General features: G+C 38.8%; 2 protein-coding genes and 1 non-coding gene across 3 annotated transcripts in view; 2 read left to right on the forward strand and 1 right to left on the reverse strand.

Moving 5' to 3' along the window:
• The window catches only part of MLH1 (MUTL-homolog 1), a 123,151-nt gene extending 117,631 nt beyond the window's left edge, over positions 1-5,520 (forward strand). The window contains exons 14-16 of the mRNA XM_090007620.1: positions 2,990-3,152; positions 4,431-4,576; positions 5,240-5,520. Of these exons, the coding sequence (XP_089863746.1) occupies positions 2,990-3,152; positions 4,431-4,576; positions 5,240-5,284 (354 nt within the window). The 3' untranslated portion in view covers positions 5,285-5,520. The remainder of the gene's footprint in view (positions 1-2,989; positions 3,153-4,430; positions 4,577-5,239) is intronic.
• Positions 5,521-7,749: 2,229 nt separating this feature from the next.
• On the reverse strand, positions 7,750-7,821 carry TRNAP-UGG (transfer RNA proline (anticodon UGG)). Its single transcript has one exon. It is a non-coding gene; the product is annotated as a tRNA-Pro (tRNA).
• Positions 7,822-9,831: 2,010 nt separating this feature from the next.
• LOC149838198 (uncharacterized) lies at positions 9,832-21,123 on the forward strand. Its single transcript, XM_090007621.1, has 10 exons — positions 9,832-9,841; positions 10,875-11,004; positions 14,751-14,923; positions 16,267-16,697; positions 16,809-16,902; positions 17,651-18,030; positions 18,168-18,610; positions 18,776-18,935; positions 19,334-19,422; positions 20,468-21,123. Exons 2-10 carry the CDS (start codon positions 10,892-10,894, stop codon positions 20,619-20,621), a joined length of 2,037 nt encoding a protein of 678 aa, XP_089863747.1. The 5' UTR covers positions 9,832-9,841; positions 10,875-10,891; the 3' UTR covers positions 20,622-21,123.
• Positions 21,124-23,284: the final 2,161 nt, after the last annotated feature.

Raw genomic sequence — 23,284 nt, forward strand, 5'->3', positions numbered from 1 at the left:
ATATATATCATATATATTCATACGAGTACGCATTTAACTCAAGGATGCGGTTTCGCGATCCTTGTCCTTTACTTTGCCGTCGCGCACCGTGCAAAGGTTTTGCGTTGCACTCCTGTTTACAGTCTTTACTTTGCCGTCGCGCTTTGCGCCAGGCTCTTGCTTTTGCATATGTGTTGTTACTGCCTTGCTATTGCAGATGACGTGCAGGTTCAATAGGAGCCTCAATAAAAGTATTTCACAAAGATGTAATGTTTCTCAAACTTTACTTTTGACATTCTTTATCTTTTGAAACAGCCAATAGCTTGTGCCAACATTTGGCATGTGATTTTCTAGAATCTCATCCGCTATCGGGGTATCTACATGCCTCGCATGACTCGATACCGGCCTCGATAGACAGGATACGGGTTTCTCAACAGAACCCTCGCTAAGAGGTTCGCTCAAGCCCTAATTCGGAGTTACCCGAGATATGTCGAATAGACGAACAGAACCAGCCAAAACACATCCTTCCAAATACTTCGATTTGGGTAGTTTGATGCTTTTGCGCAGCTCCCTAAATTCTCAAGTCAACTTACAGAACTGCTCGCTCGAAAAGCCAGGATCCCTACTAGGGATCCCTCTCCTTAGACGAGAATGTATCGCTAAGCTCTCGACTCAACTCTTGTCGCAAGAGGGAGAACGGTAAATGCCTTTGCATCCTCTACGAGGATGCGTTTATAGCACATGCAATGAGCGAAAACCTGAGCGTCATCTGCAATGACAAGGTAGTAACGAAACATTTGCAAAAGCAAGAGCCTGGGCGCAAAGCGCGACGGCAAAGGAAAGACATGATAGAAAGTAAAGGACAAGGATCGCGAAACCGCGTCCTTGAGTTACATGCGTACTCGTATAAATATATATGATATATATATGCATATATATTTATTTAATTGTCCAAGTCCTCCATGCAATCTTTCTCTACCTTGGGGAGTTGCAAGCTTGCTGGCGCCTGCGGGTGTAAACGATTGACGGCTCGGGTCGCGGAGCGCGAGTGGGATCTGTCGTACGAGCTGCAAATGCGACAGTCTTAGCAAGCTAACACCAAAAATAAAAGGTCAGGGGCACTGTCGCTGACCTAACGTGAAGGAAACAGAGGTCGGGGCATCGTGCCCTTGCGCACCTGCTATAAGCTCAAGAAGCAGGGGCAGGGGCTCCGAGCCCCTTTTGTCAGCAAACTACGAGGAGGTAGGGGGTTGCACCCCTGCCCTCAGAAAGCGAGGGCAGGCAAGGTTGCTCCCCTGCCTCAACAACGAAGGGGAGGCAGGGGGCTTCGCCCCTGCCTGACAAACATGCAAAGAGGCAGGGGCTTGACCCCTGCCTGATGAATACGCAAACAGGTAGGGGGCGAAGCCCCTGTCTGACGCTAGAGAAGAGGGAGGCAGGGGGCCTTGCCCCTGCCTGTCGAAAAACAACAGAGGCAGGGGCGATGCCTCTGCCTAAAGAGAGAAAAGGGCGTAGGGAGGGGGCTTGACCCCTCCCCTGAACAACGAGGGTGCAGGGAGGGGGCTCGACCCCTCCCCTGACCAATAGAGGAAGCAGGGAGGGGCTTGACCCTCCCTTGCCGTCTAAGGGACCAGGGAGTGGCTCGACCCCCTCCCCTGTCGTAACAAGGAGCAGGGAGGGGCTCGACCCCCTCCCCTGCCTACAAGGGTGCAGGGAGGGCTCGGCCCCTCCCTCGCTAAAAGGAGTCGCAGGGAGGGGGGCTTTGCCCCTCCCTTGCGATTTGGGGCAGCAGGGAGGCGGCTCGGCCCCCTCCCTGTGCAACGGAGAGGTGAGGGAGAATGAGAGACGAAAAGAAAAGGAGAAGAGGCGTACATGCGGGTCGCCGGCGTGCGAGCATCGCTGGAGAAGAGCTTGTCAGAGGGGGTCGCCAGTGGCGGTGATGTTGTCGGCACGAAGAAACGAGAGGGACTGAGTCGGGGACGAGAGGGTGAGAGAGAGACGAGGGAAAGGAGGTTTCGAGAAACCTCCCCTTTTTGCCTCGTTGTCCTTAAAGGGCGCGAGGGAGGCGGTGCCTCCAATGGGTCTGGGTCGGGTCCGGGTCCAGATCCGACCCAAATCTAAGTATTTATTATTTTTCTTTCGGGTTTTACAGATTGCTCGTAAGTTTTTAACTTTACTTTAGGGCTTGTTTTTATTGAAATATTGAATTATTGTTTTGTTTCTTGCTATTAGATGAGTAATTATAAGTTAGATATGGTTTTACTTGATGTTATTTTACTTATTAATCAATTAAACTAGTAATTAAGTCATTCTACAAACCTTTATATGTTTAAATGACAATTTATATATTGTTTTTCTTTTAAAATCAAAAGTTAACAAAACCCGGTCCGAGTCACCAAGTTGACCCACCGAGTCACGAGTCAATAAAGAACGAGTCGAGTCTCGAGTCACTGGGTTTTAAAACCTTGGAAAAAACTATAAATAACAACAAAAAAACTAAGAAAATAATAAGTTTTGCATTATTTTTCTTTCAAAAATATAAAAAAAACATGTTTTAATGGTTTTAAAATATAAAAGAAACAAAAAAATAAGAAATGCAAACTTAAAAAAAGGAGTTTTTCCCAAAAATATCGTGATATTATCATGATAATATTGTGATAATATCGCGATATTTTGTCTTTTGGATTTATTTTGAAATATGGCAAGATGTTACCTTTAATATAAGCTACCTTAAAATATTGGTATTTTTCATGATATTTTCAAAATATCGCTGATATTGGTGACCATGGTTTTACATAATAATGATCCTGTTTTAGTGGTTGTGATTTTGAGATCTGCCCTGCATTATTTGCTAATGGAAAGAATAAAAATGCTTGGATAGTGTTGCTTGTATGATGTGGAACTGCCAATCCTTTTGAAGATTATGAAATGATAAATATGCTTCTTCACCCATAAAAAGTGAATTTCTATTATGGATATTGTTATCTGATGGTTAGTGACCCTCCTGTAGGTTGAATGGGATGATGAAAAGAATTGTTTCCAAACAGTTGCAGCTGTCCTTGCAGACTTCTATGCCATGCATCCTCCGCTCCTGCCTAACCCTTCAGGTGAAGGGTTGCAGTTCTATAAAAATGCCTCAAGACAAAGTGCAGGAAATGAGTGTGATTCTTTAGGTAAGCCTGATTTGTGTTTCATGCAGGTTCCTCATCTGTGCAATTCTTTTTTTATGAAGATAAAAAAGAATTATGCATGTTGAGGCTTTTTTTTTCCATGGACCTCATTTTTTTCTGGTTTCTTGAAGTTTTTCTTCAGCTTTCATAGGACCTTGACGTGATTCCTTTTTTATGCAATGGGTGATGGATGCCAATTATATGATGTATCAACCTTTAGTTGGAAAAATTTGTATAATAGTTTCTTGCATATAATGGGAACATCTATTATGGTCTTATTGACTTGCAATAGTAGTTTACAAAGCTAAATGGATCCATATTGCCTTGTTCTTGTCCTTTTCTTGATAAAAAATTAAACTAGTGTCCTGGGCTATATCAACAGATTACTGCATTTTTTCTCATGCCATATCCACTTATATATTAACAAAACTGGGAAATTCTACAAAAGTGGCATTATTCTCCTATCAATAGTCATATGATCATATCCATGTGACATGGGTTCCTGATTTTTGTCACATTTTGTAAATAAGAAAAAATATTCTAATATCATAGAACCACAAATAGTATTCAGTGTTTGGGTAAGCACAATTCAGGAGCATTCCATGCCAAAATCCAGACTCCAGAATAGGAACCACAAATAGGCAGAGGTGCTTATTAGTTCATATGTCATCCTGCTACTGGCATGTATTCCTGCAAATCTCAGTTCAAGTAATCTATCATGACATGCACAACTCAGCCAAAAGTTCTGGATCCATCCGGAGAATCAGAGGTTGTGTGGTCTTTCACTTACGCTAATAGCTCGTGGACTAAGTATTACTGTCTTGGAGAAGCTTCATGGATAAATGGTACTTTTGGCAAATGTATCTAGGCAGGATGGAAACTTCATAGCATAATGATTTTTCTTTTTATAAATGGTTAGCTTAGCGTACCTCTGTGCTGTATGATGATTTACTAGGCCTAACAGCATCTGGAGCACCATCTCACAAAGTCTGTTGAGACTCCACTGCTATACCAGATTCTTCTTTAAGAAAAGTTAAATGCTTTTATCTTGGCAAGAAAAAGCTTTACTTGTGCGTATATCTGATTATCTGTTTTGTATCTCTAGTAGCTAAAGTTCAATAATTATTCCTGCATGCAGTAGCCATCATCTACACATGCAGGTGATCATAATTCTGGCACACAATGCATCTATAAAAACATCCATTAAACTTTCACATGTTAATGTCTATGCAAGTGGTAGCATACACCATGATCTGGGTTATCTGACATATTTTTATGCAGAGGACGGCATCAACGAAGAGTTGGTTGGTGAAGCTGAAACCGCATGGTCACAGAGGGAGTGGGCCATTCAGCACGTATTGTTCCCTTCTATGAGGCTGTTCTTGAAGCCTACAAATCAAATGGCAACTGACGGGACTTTTGTGCAGGTTTGCCTCTTAAAAAACATGTCGATCAAATGCTTAAAAAAAGGGAAATTGCTCAATGACCCAATGGTGCAACATGGGCAATGGGAGTTCAATTGAATCGTCTATAAACTTGGAAGGTGCAGAGGTGCAATGGGTATCTGTTAAGCGACTTGTGCAACTCCTGCTTGATGCTTGCCCAACTCGTGTACTTAAACCTTGATGCAACTTTGGTTGATTGCTACATATGGGTGCCTAATTAATGACGTCATTCTTAACCATAGTCACAGACTCACAAATATCGGTCTCTTCTATATCTCGGCAAGGCAAATCACATGATAATGTAGGTTTATTTGATAAATTTCAGGGAAACCTCGTCACTTAAAATATATAAAAATAGCAGAAATAAGTAAGAAGAAATATGTTTTGATAGTAAAATACACGTGTATAAATATAACAAAAAAATAAGAAAGAAGAAAAAAAAACATATTTAAGATATAGAAAAGTAATGCAAAAGTAAATGTCACTGAAAATATCATGATATTATTACAATAAAATTGGTTTTGAAAATGTTGCAATATTTTACCTTTTAAATCTTTTTCCGAAAAAGTATTTATAAAGCTGATATGTTCAATTTATCAGCGATTTCTATGGCTTTGCTAATCTTCCATTATTTGATGGCAACAGGTGGCAACACTTGAGAAGCTTTACCGAGTCTTTGAAAGATGTTGAATGATCCTGACCCGGAGACTATCAGAAAGCTTTTGCATTATTATGAGGTCCTCTCAGAAAATGATCAGGAGTCAGAAACCGCAGGAATGCCCATAAGTGCTTCTTTTGTCAGTCACTATGACGCAAGTTTTGCATGATATGATGAGTAACTTTTGTTGTATATATTTAGAACTGCAGAACTGTCGATAGTGCATCTTTTCCTTCGTTTTCAAGAATAGACCTCTCTCTCTCTCTCTCTCTCTCTCTCTCTCTCTCTCTCTCTCTCTATATATATATATATATATATATATATATATATCTCTTCTCTCTCTCTCTCTCTCTCTCTTACATAGTAGAGACGGGGGTTTGGATCTACTTGTACTCTGAACTGTGCACAGTCACCATCTAGATGGTGGCTGTCTTACTCTTATGTTCCTCTCTCATCCAATATTCGGTTGGATGTATTTTGGTAATGTTGAATGATAAATGTTCTCTCTCTCTCTCTCTCTCTCTCTCTCTCTCTCTCTCTCTCTCTCTCTGGTAAAAACAGATATAGACGCACAGGCTATAAGGTAGAGCTTTCACCACTTGATTGATGAATGGTGATTATGGAGAGATATTTATCTAGTGTTGATAAGTGCAGATCAATATCTACCCATCCAATTATGTCTTGATATTATACATGGACTAAGTTCTGAGTTTTGGGTCTAATTCTGTCCCCATTCTTCAACCAAAACTGCTTTTCCTGTGGGGGATTCCTGGAAAATGACTGGCATGCATGACGGGCTTTCCAAAATCTCGCCAAGGTAGAAGAGGTGCATGTTTGTGCTTTTTTGTTATTTTTTGTTTTTCATTGATAACCAAAGTTGGGGCATAGGCCACTGTCCTGGAGACAAACACAGCTTGTTGCAAAATGTTCAGGCCCAGCTTGCTAAAAGCACCTATGGAGCGGTAGGGTCAGGTCAGGCCCCATTGAGAAATTCTTTTACCTGGACCTAAAGCTTGGCCTGGTTTACTGTGTGAGCAATTGCGACCCTGGGTTTTGTCGAGTTTAGAGTCTTCACTAGGCTGATAAACGAGCATAAGGAGCTGAGCTGATGATGAGCCTAAGATGAAGGAATCTGACTCTTTCAAAAAAAGTACGACGTTCTGAAGCTGGAAATAATAGGATTTGAACTCTTGACACATTAAGCTGAGTCCAAGCTGTTTCGCTTTGATTTAAGGTTCACAGCAATAATGTTTTTGAACTCTAAACCTATTGCTTGCAATCCTAACATTTCAATTCAACAATTTGTTTATGTTTAATTATGTTAAGCAGGATATGTTTAAAATATATTTATTACTACTTTAATGAACCCATACGAGCCCAATCAAGTTGAACATCCATTATTCGTGTTTGGCTCATCGAGTCAACTTTACATGTTCAAACAAGTTCTTTCCAAGCTAAGTTATGAGCTCCTCGCCATATTCCAGCACTAGATCCACATGCAGCCCAAGACCTGTCATCTAGCTGGTAAACGAGCCAAACGAACCGAGCTTGGGCTGTTCAGGCTTGGCTTGTTAAGGGTAAACCCCTGTTTGTGCTTGCTCATGGGCTTATCATACTGGCTCGTTTTCTGAATAAATTAAGTTATATATATATATATATATATATATATATATATAACGAGCCTTTACAAGCTGAGCCAAGCCAAACAGTGTGCTGCCTGCCTAGTTTCTCATACCTACCTGAGTACCTGTAAATTTTGGACCGGGTACCCAAAAGCCAATTGGGTACCTGGTCTGATGCCCACCCTTTTTTTTTTTGAAAGGCAAGCTGGGGTTAGGCAGACCCCCACCAGTTACACAACATACCATTGGGTTTTGAACTTGCAACGTCGCCACACATGGTGACGTGCACTAACAGCTCCTACCAAACAAGCGGAGCCCCCGTTGGTCTGATGCCCACCCTTATTATTTTGATAGATGTGTTGAACTCAAGCTTAAAACTGGTATCTTTAAGAGTTTTATTAAAATTCATGTTTGAGAATGTTATTTATAGATATATTAATAGTATTTAGTTATAACATGCATTTTGTGAGTCATTAAACAATTAAAATGAGGGACAATCTTTGATTTCTTTATTTGGCTCGATCAGTTGCAATGCTGGAGAGCTATGCTTGATGACCGACCTTTCACACAGGTCTGGCGCTTAGGGTTAGGCATAGGGGTATGAAGGGGTTTGACCTGATCCGGACTGGCTATGACTTTGAGCTGCTGGTAGCCGGACCTGGTTCGGTTCCGACCAGACCTGGCTAGGAAGAACCTAATCCAGGTCTGAATTCGGGTAGCAATAAGTAAAAATATCAAAAAATTTAAAAATATTTTATAGACAAAAACCAAACTTAGTAGGTCCAAACTCTAACGCTGTTGGGTCAGGTAACAGCCGGCACGTTGACTAGCCTAGTTCCAAAAATCAAAGAAAAAAACGTAAATTATTATATTCGGGGGCATTCCGAGAATCGAACTCGGGACCTCTCGCACCCAAAGCGAGAATCATACCACTAGACCAAATGCCCAGTTGTGATGGAAAGCTGAAGAAAATTTTCAACTTCTTGCTGGGATTTCAGGTGGGTTTGTCGTTGATTCGAAACCTGGGTCCAGGCAATCCAACCTGTTTGGACCGTATTCCGTTTTACTCTCTTGGAATCCGATGATAACTTGACCGGACTCAGCCCGCCTCCCCGAACTCCATGCCTTTGACCAACTAGGGATACAAATGGACAGAGTCGGTTGAACTTCTGATTCGAATCCGATGCCATATTATCGTAAATGGATCTTAAAATAAGATTCAAACGTGTAGGAGGTTAGATTCATATTCACCAAATCAGTTTATTTGGATGAAAAATTATGTTTGGATTCATGCTCAGCAAAGTGAATAAAAAACATTTGTGCTTTTTACTTCTAGAAAGACATCTTTCCTGGATCAGATGTTACTTTATAAAATTTGGATTCAGCCCTACTTGATCAGATCTTATTCGGAACTGGATCCGTATTCAGAACTGCTATTTGGCATTTGGCTTTGGATCCGAAGTAACCATGATTCAGCCCATACCTAATCCGTTTTGCACACCGGCCACTAGGGTTGCCAAAGGTTCTGTTTGGATCAAATATCCGAGCGAATCAGAATCAATAGTGAGATTGGGCGATCAAAGTATCATCAGATTAATTCAGACCAGACTTTTTGACACTTTAATCTTAACCCATATCCAAATTCGACTAACGCCAGAATCCGATTACTTCTAAGCTGATTGGATCTGATTTTGATGGTAGCTTTTTTCATCTGAATCAGAATTTGGTTCTGAACGGGTCTAGTTATGTGGCATTGAAATGCCTGCATCAGAACTGTATCAGACCTATTTACATCTGTAAAACCATAGGCTGTCTATAGGTTGATATGATCCATTTCCATCCAAGGTCAGATTTGAGATGATTCGAGTTCAGAGTCTAGGGATGTAAACTGGATGGACTCGGGCCGACCTAATCGGATTTGGTTTTGGATTCAGAGTTGGATGGGATCAGTCAAAAACTGACTCTGGATCCAACTGGCTTAGAATTCAACATTTACACATATTTGGACTTGGACTCAAACTTGGATTGCAAAACTCAACGCTGAATCTGGATCCAATGATGAATCGGATCTCATTTTCTACCAAATCCAACTAAACTGATTCAGATTCAGGTCGGATGTCAGATTACATCCATGATCCAACCCGTTGACATCCCTTGCTCGGACTGTAATAAACTTATAAAAGTCTAACTAGTTAGCTTCGAGCACCCAAGCACTATATGGACCAGGTCTGCTTTACTGGACCCTAATCTGCGCTGAATCTTAAGATCCACTATTTTTTCATTAATAAAAAACAGATTTGACTGGGTCTGCATAGCTATCTGTAACTGGATATGGGTATGGTTGCGCCTAAGCCTCTGTATCCAGATCCGGTAGTTAGTACCTTAAAGTCGGACAGTGGGGGGGGGGGACCTAACCGGGACCGAATAAGGTCCGACCCATTCACAGCCTTATACAGTAACTACCAACAACCTCCAAGCCTGCCTTTCAGTGCACACACGTAAAACACACGCTTTCTGAGGGGCATTTCTGTCAATTTAACGCTTCCAATATTCCTCGCGGCAATAACACTCCGCCCCCAACAGACTCGAAAAAACACAACTCAAAAAGGAAGGCATGATCGCTCATCACTATGCATCGAACGGTTCAGATCCTTTCCACGCACGTGCACCACTTCTCTCCGGCCACGCTCTCATCTCCAGCGACCTGAATCCGACACATCGTCCCCTCGCCGTTCTGCTAGCGTGGAATCCCTCCGCCACGTCACCGTCCTACGTGGCCAAAGCGGAGCCGGAAGAGGGATCCGAAGCCGAGAGAAATTACGGAATAACTTCACTTCGTTTTCAAATCTCAAGCCTTTTCCCTTCCGATAAAAGAGGAGTGTGAGAGAGGGAGAATGCGAAGAGAAATAACGCGAGCGAAAAGGAGGGAACGAGAAGAATAAGAAGAAGAAGAAGACGACTGTCGAGGTTTGAGAGACCTCTCTCTCTCTCTCTCTCTCTCTCTCTCTGTAGCTAATTTTCGTGGATTTTCTTCGCATTTATTTTCGTTTTTTTTTTCTGTGGTCTCTCGCATCGCTCCACCGATCGCTTCTGCGATTCGAACGCCGCCCGTTCGAATCACGTCTCTGGCGGAGCCCGTCCCTGGACATGTCGGGCTCAATGGTCTTGGACACGGCATCGACGTTTTTACTGTCCGACGGGGTGGGCTCGATAGTTGGTTCGTACGGATTTTGAGTGTGGCGGGAATTCGTTGGGTTTTGATTTTGTTTGATTCCTTTCGTTTGGATTTCCTGATTTTAGGGTTTCCTTCTTTCTTCTCTTTGGTTGGCTTGATTGAGGGATCGCGTGAGGGGGCGAAGAGGACGGCATTGTGTGTTGTGGAGGGAGAGAGCGGGAGTTGCATTCTTGTTTACTTGGTTGGTTTTCGTTGTTTTGCATGGTTGGGCTTCTGATCCGTCCTAGTTTTCGACGGGTTTGGTGTGTTTGTTTGGTGATGTTTCGGAGGTTTTTAGTTTGGCTTAGAATTGGATTTGATTGTTCGAGTGTAGTGTTGCTGCTAGATGACGGAATGAGGCCTTCTCTCGCCTTTATGTAGGGAAATGAGGGTTTCTTTTTTGGGTTGTGTTAGATTAGTTTTATGTGGTTCTTTGGGGATAAGCACATGGGTCGATTGGTTTTTGTGTTCAGAAGCCTTTAACCGGTTCCAAGATGGAGTGGTCTTTCTCGAGATTTCCAACTTCAACTGAATACTTGCGTTGCGGTTTCACAATGCCGATTTCCCTCTTGAAGTGCGTGGATTTTGCATAGTATCACTGTTAGAACCGATGGCATTCATAGATGGGGAGATTTGAATTGTGTGTTAGTGCTGTTTTTTTACTTGGATTTACTTGTAGTGTCGAGAAGGCTTGGTTTCTTTTCTTTTCTTTTTTACTGCTCATTGGTAGTCGTCTTGATGGGGCTTGCAGTTGCAGACGTTGATTTTGGTGAATTACGCATTTAGATTGCTGGGAGAACTCCATGCCTCTATTCAAGAGGAAGCCCTTTCCTTTGGCCGAGACACCTCCGGATTTGAAGCCTCATGAGCTTGTTTTCCAAGTTCGCTTCACAAAGGAGATATTCAGGGATTATGAGTATCCTTTGGCTACACTGGCATATTTTTATGATTATGCATGCATACTAGATATTTGCTTGCGTACATATGCATTCATACATGATACCTTTTTTTTATGAATGATAACGCACAATTCTATAAGAAAATATTAGCCAAATTGGAAGTGTAACTGAAATTCGGAAAATATTCTATGGGAGCTTTGTTTTATCTTTTGTGTTTCTTTAACAAATCCTTTTTGTCTACCCTTAGAGACGATGTGTAGAATGCTTATTCCCAGTCATATTCCAAGTGAACAGCACCTATATATATATATATATATATATATATATATATATATATATATATATATATATATATATATATATATATATATAGAGAGAGAGAGAGAGAGAGAGAGAGAGAGAGAGAGAGAGCTAAGCAACCCTTAGGTGTGCAGCTACCTGCGCAATTGCGCTGGCCGTCCATCACAGGGCGTGATGGACGGCCACAAAAAATGCGAAAAAGGGGAAAAAATGTGGTCCCTTTAGCAGCGGTTTTTTACTGCGCTAAAGTCCCAGCAAAAACTGTGGCCTTTAGGCGGTCAAAAAACTGTCGCTAAAGGTCCCAGTTTCTGCTGGGGCCTTTAGCGTCGGTCAAAAACCACCTCTAAAAACACTTTTAGCATTTTTTTTGCTGGCCGTCCATCAAGCCCCAGGGTGGACGGCCAGCGCAATTCCACAGGTTGCTGCACACCTAAGGGTTGTGCAGCTACCACTTTATATATATACATCCGTGCTAAATGTAACGTGCTATTGGATTTTTTGGGTTTTTTCGAAATTCTAACCTTATGTGATCTATATACTTTTTTTATAGGGATCGGTACTTGGAGCATTTGATTCCGATGCATGGATAGGTTTTTATACATTTTCAAAAATCAACTGCTTACAACAACAACAACAACAACAACAACAACACCTTCATCCCAAACAATTGGGGTCGGCGATATGAACCAAAAAGAAAATCATTTTGGGTCCTCTACATGAATCCTTCTCCTCCAATCATTTCTATCCAATGTCATGTCCTCGGTGAGGTTCAAAGCATTCATATCCTTTCTTATCATCTCCAAGCAAGTCTTCTTAGGCCTACCCCGACCTCTTTTAGCTAATATATTTTACCATTTCTCCATCCTTCTAACCGGAACATCATTAGGCCTTCGCCGAATATGCCCAAACCATAAATTTTCATAAATTTTTGAGGCTCCAAATGCCATTTTTTCATCCAAAATCCATGATCCAAGTGTCAATTTCTAGTAAATCAATCATGCTGAACACATCTTTACAGTCAGAATTCCAAAAAAACACCGGAAATCCAATAAAATGGTTCATTTAGCACTGTGCCATATTTAGCACAGATGTATTACCCTCTCTCTCTCTCTCTCTCTCTATATATATATATATATATATATAGAGAGAGAGAGAGAGAGAGATTCTATACTTTGTCAACAGAAAATGCTTGATATTAAATAGATAATAATTAGGATTATTCTTTGCTTATTTGCTTTTTCACTCTAAGTTAGTGCATTATGGCTGTGTAGCCTAATTTCGCATAAAATGAGAATCATCAATGGTTACAGGAGTTATCTACTCAATGAGAGCTGTCTACTCAGATAGAGTCTCAGTCTTATTTTTTTTTTAAGTTAACGTGTAAGGTAAAAGTTATTTTTTATCCTCTCAAATTTGAGTTGCTAACAAAGAACTTTATTTTTTTAAATACTATAATTTTAAGAAAGAATAAAACTTTAAAATAACTAGATAGTACCTTAACTTTTAATAAGGAACTCATTTTTGAGCGGCTTAAACTTCTACGAAACATGATGCCTGTGTCACATGGGTACGGGTACGGGTACGGCCCTTCGGGGACACAACAATATAAAAAATTGCGGGTACGGGGACATAAATTGAATACAAACTTGTATTCAATATTATATATATATATATATATATATCACATAAATACAAAATAAATTCAAAATAAACTGAATATATTCTAAATATATATGCTATATCTGAAATATATATTATATACTGAAAATATAAAGTTATAAACTGAAAATATAATTATAAAATATAAATTGAATACAAACTTGTATGTATGGAGGGTAAAATGGCATGTCGACATGGGTACTGACGGCAAAATAGTGTCCGTATGACATAGCATGAGGCTCAAGCCTCTTTAAGTAAGAGGCTTCGGCCTCTTTGCCTACCAATGAGGTGGGTTGACCCATGAGGTGTAAAAGGTGTAAGCCTCTAACACCTCAACCATGGCCACTTAAAACCATTTTTGTGGAAACAGATGATTATTCATCTAGTTTTCATGTTCCATGAATAGTTGAGAGTTTGAGGAATAATGAATGGAGCACTTTGGGAATCAATGGGATTCTATCTTGATTCATTCTGTTTAAAGCTATGTCACATAGGTGTGGGTGTGGATACCGGTGCAGATGCGGCACTCTAAAAAAACTTGGGTGCGGGGAGGGTATATATATATATATATATATATATATATATATATATATATATATATATATATATATATATATATATATATATATATATATATATATATATATATATTAACAGTTTTAAGTTAACACTAATGAAATAAAAACAATTATCATATCATCAATATGCATAAATTCATGCAATAAATCAAATTAACAATCTACAATTGTTATTCCTCATCAGTAAAAAATAACACCACAATGGTGTGGAGGTGCGGATATATATATATATATATATATATATATATATATATATATATATATATATATATAATATAGATAAAATTGGACTTGGTTAGGGTTAACCGAATCTACTTTTGGACAGAAATAAACCTCAGTGTGGTTGACTTCACCTGACACAAAGGAAGTTGTGTCCTGTTGTGCCCTATTAGAAGAGTCCGTGTTACATAGGTTTAAAGAAAGTATCCCAAAGAATAATTTTTTCTTTTGGTTGCTGAATCATTGTTTAATTGATCAATGTCCTGACGCCTTATTCAAATGGGATCAAAATTATCTCCAAGGTGGAACTCTAGGTTGAGGTGTTATGCCGAATGTTGCCAAGATATCAATAGCAAGGGTTTCATAATCGTGTAATAAGTCAATCTATTATCTTTAACGCCAGCATTACTCCAATATTTGATTTAGTTCTTGTTTTTGGTGGCATAAGTTTCTCCCACACCTCATGGTATATATTTAATTACTTATGTGTGCATGTGACCTAAACTCTAAAATCTTTGTTAGCTCATTGTTTATATTGAACCAGAGGTCCTTGTATTTCCATGGCTCCTCTAGCAATAAGAGAGCACAAAACAGCAAGGATGTGCAAATGACATTTAAAAAAGTAGACTCTGTGTTGTTCTTGTTAAGTGTTTGCTATTTATTACATAAAAGATGATGTAGTTATGCGCTTATGAATTTGGAACACTATCTTTTATCTTTTTTTTGTCAGAAATTCAGTTCCTCGTAACAAAAATCATGTTGCCTCCTTTCTTTTGTGTGAGAGTCATTACTAATTTGTAGGAAAAGGTGTGTGCTTCTATATATCATGCTTTTATGTTTTAGGATTCCATTTTTTGTTGTCCAAAGAAACAGTTTCAGAACCACTTTAGCTTCATAAAAAGGTGATGGTGTCCTTAGAAAAGCTTTTAAACATTTGGTGGTCACCTGTTAAGAGTGGTGATGTTGTGCAATTGTATTCATTTATCTGTCTCCTTAATCTCAAGTAGAGAATACTTGAAGCGGATAAATCTATACCGGCAGCGAGTTTGGACATGTAGAGTTACTGGGAAGACAAACTTGACTTATGAAGAAGCTTTGGTGTCTGAACGGCGTGCAACTGAGAGGGCTCAACAATTTCCTAAGGAATTCGTACCACCAGTGCTACAAATGATTCAATTCAGTAAGAAACATGTTCACCTTAGGAAAAGTTTAACATGTTCTTAGGCTGCTAGCCTGCTACTGTTTTCTTGTTCCTGTTGTATGATTGTTGTGTAACTTTATGAATGCCATTTGTGGCATTCTTCTCATGCTTTTATGGGAGGTTGCCATCTATGAGCTTGTCTCAGCGTATGTGCATTTGGATATTTGTGAGATTCTGTTTTGATAATCTTAAGAGAATGGTCACACTTGCTGCTTAATTTCACGTTACTGAAAATCAAGTTAGTTATTACCATATTTGTATTCATGTATTGAAGTACCTTAGGTCTCTAAAAGACTAAAATATGTGACTCAGTATAATGAAGTGTCCTTGATATTACCTGTGAATTGCATTTTTGAAATAGATACTGCCAATTTCCATCAGAAGCTTAACTTTGCTTTTTCCCAAACTTGAAAGCTGAGTTTCAATGTGGGCTATTCAGCTTGTCTTGTTAAATTAAAATGTGCACTGGAAAATGGTTCAGATATACATTTTAATAAAATGGTCCAGATATAAGTATCAACTGTTAATGTATAATGCATTTGGTTTGGATATGTGGCTGTTATAACGGAGGTGGTGCATTAGATTGACCTCTTCCTATCATATCTCTATAATATTTAAAATGTAGGAAAAAAGAAGGTTTTTACAGAATTCACTAAGCTCAGGCTCAATATGAGCTCTTGATGAACCAAACTCAAAAGACACGAACTGGCAGACCAAGCCCAAAGAGGGGAAGACCCTCTTGTTTGGTTCATTTGCCACCAGTATCCAAAATCGATGCTACCTGGCAATGCTTTTTCTTTCTGTAACATATCATTTATTTCTTGTCTAGTTATTTGTTCATCATCTTCTCAAAATTCTTCATTAATTACACATTTGTATTTTGAACTTGTATTTAATGTTGGATGTATATGAATTTAATAACTAGAACTGCTTTTTCAAAAATTTATATGTTGATATCCATGCTTTACAACTTTGCATGAATCTTGAATCTGTACATAAACACAAACACAAACACATCATCTATGTAGATGTGTCCCATGTCTTAGTTCTGCAAAACCCCCTTTTCATACCAAGCATGTCCATATTATGTCCCTATAACTTTGAAGTCCTTGTGACCTAGATGGATTAGGTACTCTTGTAATGCTGTTGGCATCCATGTTTCCTGAGGCTATTATTACTGTTTATATAGTTTAGACGATTTGTTGATTCAACCAGCATTTCGATAACTTTTTTTTTTTTGCTTTCATGCATTCAATCTTTCTTTCACTCTCACTTAGTGAGTGCCTGATTTATTGAATACTTGTATATGAATGCATTTTCAGGTACCCTGAGGTTAAAAGATCTTATTAACACGGTATCTGCGAGACTATTAGAACATTTCTTAGAAGGTGAAGATGTATACTCTAAAAAGGGGGAATCTATTTTTCCATGTAAAATCTTGAAGGTTCTGGGGAAGTCCAATGATGGTGGAAATATGAGTTATGAAGTGGGTTGGCTGGACAAAAATAAGAAAATTACTGATAGTTCAGTTGAGAATTCTGATAATTTGACGCGAAGAAAACTCCCTTTTAGTAGACAAATGCTGAAGTCTTTCATTAGAGAATCAACTTCACGAAGTTTGCCATGGGTAGTGCATGAGAGGTTAGCCCAGAAGTATGGACTTCCGACTGAAATGCCTAATGAGGTGAGGAACAAAATAAATGCTCAAAAAGGACAATGCAATAGAAATATTGATGGGAGGAAAAGGGTTCTGGTAATTTTATCAAACTCTTGCTTCATTTGCAATTCAAATTTTTTATCAGATTTTACTTTCCAGTTGGGTATGTCCTTTTTCTAATGTTTCAATTGATCGTGAATTTAGCAGACAGATAATGGAAATATTGGTAGGAAGAAGAGAATCAAAACAGAAAATGGGAATGCGGAAGCATTAGGAGCAGCACAAAAAGAAGCAATTTCAGGTATTGATGTATGTTTATATCATAGTCACCTGTATCGTTGCAGGTAATTTCTCGGTGAGGGTATTTCTTGGAGAGATTTTCAAAAGTTGATAGATCTCAGGAATATCTCGGGAGTTTAAAAAATTGAGAAAAATATAAATAACAACAAAAATGCTAAGAAAATAATCAGTTTTGCATTATTTTTCTTTAAAAAATATAAAGAAACATGTTTTAAAGGTTTTAAAATATAAAAGAAACAAAAAAATAGGAAATGCAAACTTAAAAGAAAAAGAGTTTTTTCCAAAAATATTGCAATAATTTCACAATATGTTGTCTTCTGGCGATATTTTGAAAATATCGTGAGATATTACCTTTAATATCGGCTACCTTAAAATATCAATATTTCTCGCGATATCTTCAAAATATCGCCGATATCAGTGGCAGTGATTTATATTGCCAGGTTAATTTGCTTGATTAGAAATCATTCTTGAAATGTCTGAGCGATACTTCTTGGAGTACCCTTCTGGATGGTCTAGTAAGCCAATGTAAAAAATTTCTTACCATAAGAGAAAGTGAAGGTGGATTCTGTCACAGGGGAAGCGAAACCATCTGCTAAAAATGGAAATATTGGTAGGAAGAAAAGAATTAAAACAGAAAATGGGAATGCTAAAGTGTTAGGGACAGCACGAAATGAAGCAATTTCACCGATATATGTTTACTTTACATCATTCTGTCTGGTCTTTAACTAATGTAAAAATATTCTTAGCAGAAGAAGAGAAAGAGGAGGTGGATTCTGTCACGGGAGAAGCAAAGCCCAAGTCGGAACATATTAAATACCCAATTGAGGATCTTCTTGTCCAGCCATGTGCAGGTGATCTAGATTTTATGGATCGCCCTTCTCCATCAACAGATTTTGCTGTACCAATGCATTGTGTAGGAAACCTTCTCATGGTGTGGGATTTTTGCTTTTCATTCAGCAAAATGTTGCACTTGTGGCCATTTTCTTTGGAAGATTTTGAAAATGCAGTTATTCATAAGGGAAATAATGTGAATCTCATCGTCGAAGCACATGCTGCAATATTTCGTTTGCTTCTTAAAGTCAAGGGAAATTATTACATTATTATCCAGAGGAAAAGAAGAAAACCAAAGGTGAAGATCTAATGGGTTGTTTTGATATTGCTTTGATCTATATCTTGTTTTTTAATCACTAGGGGGTTCTTTTGTTGCAGCCAAAAATTTATTTTTCATTTGTATCTTTACTTTCATTTTCTTTTTCCCTATATCAGATTACATTTATGAATTGGACCGAATATTTATATGACTTTTTAGAAATGGAAGATGTACCGGAATTTTCCGGTCATATCTCAACCATAAAACGAGGTCACTATGGACTTCTGGATACCCATGCTAAGCTGGATATCTTCCAAGAATTGATTAACTATGCCCTTACAACGGACACTGTTAGAGAGCAGTTAGATGATTATATTGAGCAGCGGCAAGTGCTTGCAGCAACAAACAGGGAGGCAGCAGTGGAGGAAGCAAGAAAGAGAAGAGAACAAGAACAAATGCTCAAGGAGACTGGATCTGAGGCAAAAGGTGGAGTTGAAAGCAATGGCTTGGATAATGGTGGTGGAGGTAACTTGGATGGTTCGGAGATCAACAGGTGGAAAAAGATTTCTTCCGGGAGAAAAGGAATTTCTTCAAATGGAAATGGAGATGTGCAGAATGGGTAATGAGCTCTACTATGACTACCCCCATTCTGAGTTCAATTGTCATAACATACCTTAGTCGCTTTTGTAACTGAAGGTCAAAATATCTATTGATGCATATTCGTTTTTATTATTTTCCCAAACCATAAGCATATTCTGTTATCTGGTTTTCACATTTCCCACAGGGAGACCAAACACACAGTGTCAACATCTAGAATTATTGGAATGAAGCAGAGGATGGATGGAAAAGTCAATGCAGTTAAACAAAAGAAACCAGCTCCAACTGATTGCAGTAAAAAAAAGAAAACAATTAACGACAAGGAACTGGAGGAAAAGAAACAGAGGGTAAATGCCTCTCTCTCTCTCTCTCTCTCTCTCTCTCTCTCTCTCTCTCTCTCTCTCTCTCTCTCTCTCTCTCTCTCTCTCTCTCTCACACACACACACACACACCTTTTAACTCTGGTACAGCAAGAACACTTTGAACGAGAGATTGAAAAATGCTTCATACGAACTACCCCATTAGGGAAGGACCGTAACTACAGTAGATACTGGTTTTTCCGGCGGGAGGGCCGAGTTTTTGTGGAGAGTTCTGATTTCAAGCATTGGGGCTACTACAGTGCCAAGGAAGAAGTGTGAATCCATCCTTCCATGTTTCGCTTGCTGTTCTTTCTTCATTTCTTTTCCTTTTTATGTCCAAGATTACGCCAGTTTTGAACTGCAACAAAGCTCACTTTCTTGATCAGATTGATCGATTGATGGGATCCCTCAATCCAAAGGGTGAGAGAGAAAGGGCCCTTCAAAGACAACTTCAGAAACACTATGGGAGAATCTGGTGAGTTTACTTATATCTCATGCTGGTTACTTTTCACTTCCACCACTAGCACATGCTTGGGCTATCTTGAATGATATTTCTGGATTTGCTTCATGGAGGCTACTGCTAAACCCTCATCCACATAGTAGTACTCAATTTTGACATATGGCTATTATTGTGGCTTCATTTTCATCTAGTTTTAACATTGTTTGTACTTAGAGAAGCATCTGAATAGAAAATTAGCAATTAATGAACTAGTGATGTCTTCATTTCATCTATTGGCTCATCAATTTAGCATCCTTCTCTAGTGAATTACCTTATTACATGAGAGGTCAAGGGGACGAGACAAGCTGCTTGTTTGTTGTAATGATGCGAGTTGCGTGGATTAAGGGTTATTGTATTGTATCTGTCACCATTGGCTTCATTATAGCATTCTGCTAGATGCTTTATAATGTTGCAATTGGGTATGATTTATGGATATCAAAATTTAGTAAATTTGATGTGCCAGATACACTCAAAACAAGCACATGCTGCACGTTTTGTGCAAACAGTGCAAGTGCTTTGGCTTTACATTATTAATGTTAAAGAGAATGAAGATATAATTTAAAGGTTACTTTCTTTTGAATACAAAGTGGGAGTCAGGTGTTTATAGTCCACAGGAGTGAAATGGCAGCAAAGTGGCAAGTGCTCCCCTAGGTATTGGTTGAACAAATTTGTTATACTTATGTGCAAGCATGTCGGCCTGTAATATTTGTTTGTCTCTCATCTGATTTAGGTTCTGTGGTGTTGAGAAGTGCACTATATCTTCTCAACACTATTATATGCCTGCCATGCATGTCGGTGTCGACCATGATAAGTTTTTGTAAATGTATTTGACATTTTGAATGCTAAAGTGTGCGTCCTTCCTGTACATGCCAAGTCTTTGACCATGGAGTTTTCTTTCCTTCCTGTATATGCGAAGTCTTTGTCCTCCTAGGTTACTTGTCTCTTGGCCTTCTGGAGATCTTCATCAGTCTTTCAATTCTATTTTGTTAGCTTCATGCGTTTCATTTCTATGGTTTCTCAGCATGGCCTTGCAGAAGAGACCAAAGAAGATTGCTCAGAGGTATTCTTTGGATGAAGCAGAACTACGGAGGTCAGCCCGTGTTCAAACCCAACCTAAGGAAAGTTCAGGGCCAGCTTTTTTGAGATATATTAATAAATGGAAGGAGGGTTACTGATACGGTGATTATAAGTTCATCTATGGCCCAACTTTTTTCGATAACAAGGAGAAACCACTGTTATGGTTCCCACAATGCGCCTTCTAAGGAAATGATGCAAGGTGGTGTACGATTTGGCAGTCCCTGAGTCTCTTTAATGGCCCTGTGCTGCCCCCCATCTCTCCCTTCCCCAACCAACATATATATTTTTTATTTTTTTTCCCACACCTTACCAAAATTTTTGGGGTCGTCTCTTTTCCTATTCATCTGTAATTCATGCATAGAAACCATTACCAGGTATACCAGAAGAGGATCTTACCGTATATAGTAAAAACCTTCATCTTGACCTCCACTGTCACCATCAATGTTCTGTAGGTACAAATTGGTGGTAATGTGGGCACCCAAAGGGGCACGGTTGCAGGAGGTTCCTTATACTTTTAATTTATGTTACGGAAATACGTTTGAGAGAAACTGTTATCTTGGTATTTGATACCTTTTACAATCTAGAAATCGTGATTTGGCACAAGTCTCTCTCTCTCTCTCTCTCTCTCTCTCTCTCTCTCTCTCTCTCTCTCTCTCTCTCTGGGTGGTTAGCATCTATATTAGTTCATAGTTGACATGTTCCTGCTATTCTTAGAGTTCTCAGGTTTTTGTTGAATTATAAGCAATTTCTGGCATCGCTGTGGCTGAACTCTAAGGGCATGTTTGGAAGCATGAAAGTCTCATAGGAAAAGAAAATTTTGTATACGAGAAGTTTTGATATAATAATTTTTTTCAACAACTACGCCTTCATCCCAAAACAATTGGGGTCGGCGATATGAACAAAAAAAAAATCATTCTGGGTCTTCCATGTGAATCCTTCTCCTCCAATCATTTCTATCCAATGCCATGTCCTCGGTGAGGTTCAAAGCATTCATATTCTTTCTTATCATCTCCATCCAAGTCTTCTTAGGCCTACCTTGACCTCTTTTAACTAATATATTTTCTCATTTCTTCATCATTTTAACTTGTGCATCATTAGGCCTTCGTTGAATATGTTCAAACCACTGTAAACGATTCTCATCTTATTTTCAATGGATGCAACGCCTACCTTCTTGCGTATCTTCTCATTTTTAATCTTATCTTTTATTGTACTTTCACGCATTCATCTAATCATACTCATCTCAGTTACACTCATTTTTTGAATATGATGTCTTTTGACCGCTCAACATTTTGTATCATATAGTAAAGCAGGCCTAGTTGTTGTCTTATAAAACTTTTTCTTCAACCGCAATGGCATTCTACGATCGCACAACACTCCAGTTGCACTTTTCTATTTCATCCACCTAACCTTTATCCTATGATTTACATCTCCATCAATTTGTCCGTACTTTTGAATGATAGAGCTCAAATATTTGAAAGTCATCCACCGGTATTTCTTGTTCACCAAGCTTTACTACACTCTCATCACTACTTCGTTACTTACTAAACCGACATTTCATATATTATGTCTTACTCAACTTAAAACCTCTTGCTTTCAATGTCTATTTTCATAATTCTAACTTAGCATTAACTTCAGTTCTAGACTTATCAATCAAAACAATATCATCAGCAAACAACATACACCACGGCACATTTTCTTGAATTGATCTCGTAAGCTCATCCATCACTATAGCAAATAGGAAAGGGCTTAATGCAGATCCTTGATATAACCCAACCGTTATAGGAAAATTGGTTGTCACCCCCTCCACAAGTGCGGACATTGTGTGAAACATGAGAAAAAAAAATTTGTTTCTATGTAGCATGAGAAAAAAAATGAAAAATGTGTGAAACATGAGAGAGAATCGATCAGGCCCTTCTCCCTCTGAGAGAGAGAGAGAGAGATATGAAAATGGTGGCAGTTGGTGGGAGGAAGATGAAGATAGAAATAGCTCTTCTTATGGAATGAGATATGTCTTGAGTGAATGGTTGAACTAATGCAAAAAGAATTTTCATGGGAAAAATTCTTTCAGTCCCTTAGGTGGAGAAATTTTTCCTATAAAAAATTAGACTTTTTATAAAATTTAATTGTAATTGATGGAAAAATAATTGCTTATTTCATGCCTTCACCTTTCCTACAGTTTTCCCACTTCTAAATGCATATTTCAACGATTAATTCTGATGTGGATGAGAAAGTATATAGTGTGGATAATTTGGCTCTGAGTTTCCGTTGCATCCATTGCTATCCGAAACGACAGCACATATTGTGAGATCTGGGTTGTACATGATGAATATGGCACCCTAACCTGATTAGTGGTCAGTGGCCTCTTTTTTTCGTGGATTGATGATAATGGGACAAGATGCCAGAGTTTATGTCAAGTTTAATCCTTGAATTGCACGTTTTCAGTATAGTCAGGGGCGTAGCTAGGATTCTTTGTGCGGGGTGGGGGCAAACAAGGGTGTAGCAAAAAAAAATAAATTTGGTGTGAGTGTGGGGTTAAAAATTTTTTTTTTTGAGATAAAATAAAAAATGGATACAATTATTAATAAAAATCTATTTCATATGGACAAATCAAACTATTTGCTGCAGTCAGGGCTGGGCTAGGACTGGGCTACAAAAATGGATAAAAATTTATTTCATATGGAATCAGGGTTGGGCTAGGACTGGGGTTTTATATATATATATATATATATATATATATATTTTAACTGGGCCGGGAGGCAGG

This window comes from Nuphar pumila, chromosome 5 (genome assembly GCF_984573655.1).
Source record: "Nuphar pumila chromosome 5, dmNupPumi1.hap1.1, whole genome shotgun sequence".
Classification (NCBI taxonomy): Eukaryota; Viridiplantae; Streptophyta; class Magnoliopsida; order Nymphaeales; family Nymphaeaceae; genus Nuphar; species Nuphar pumila.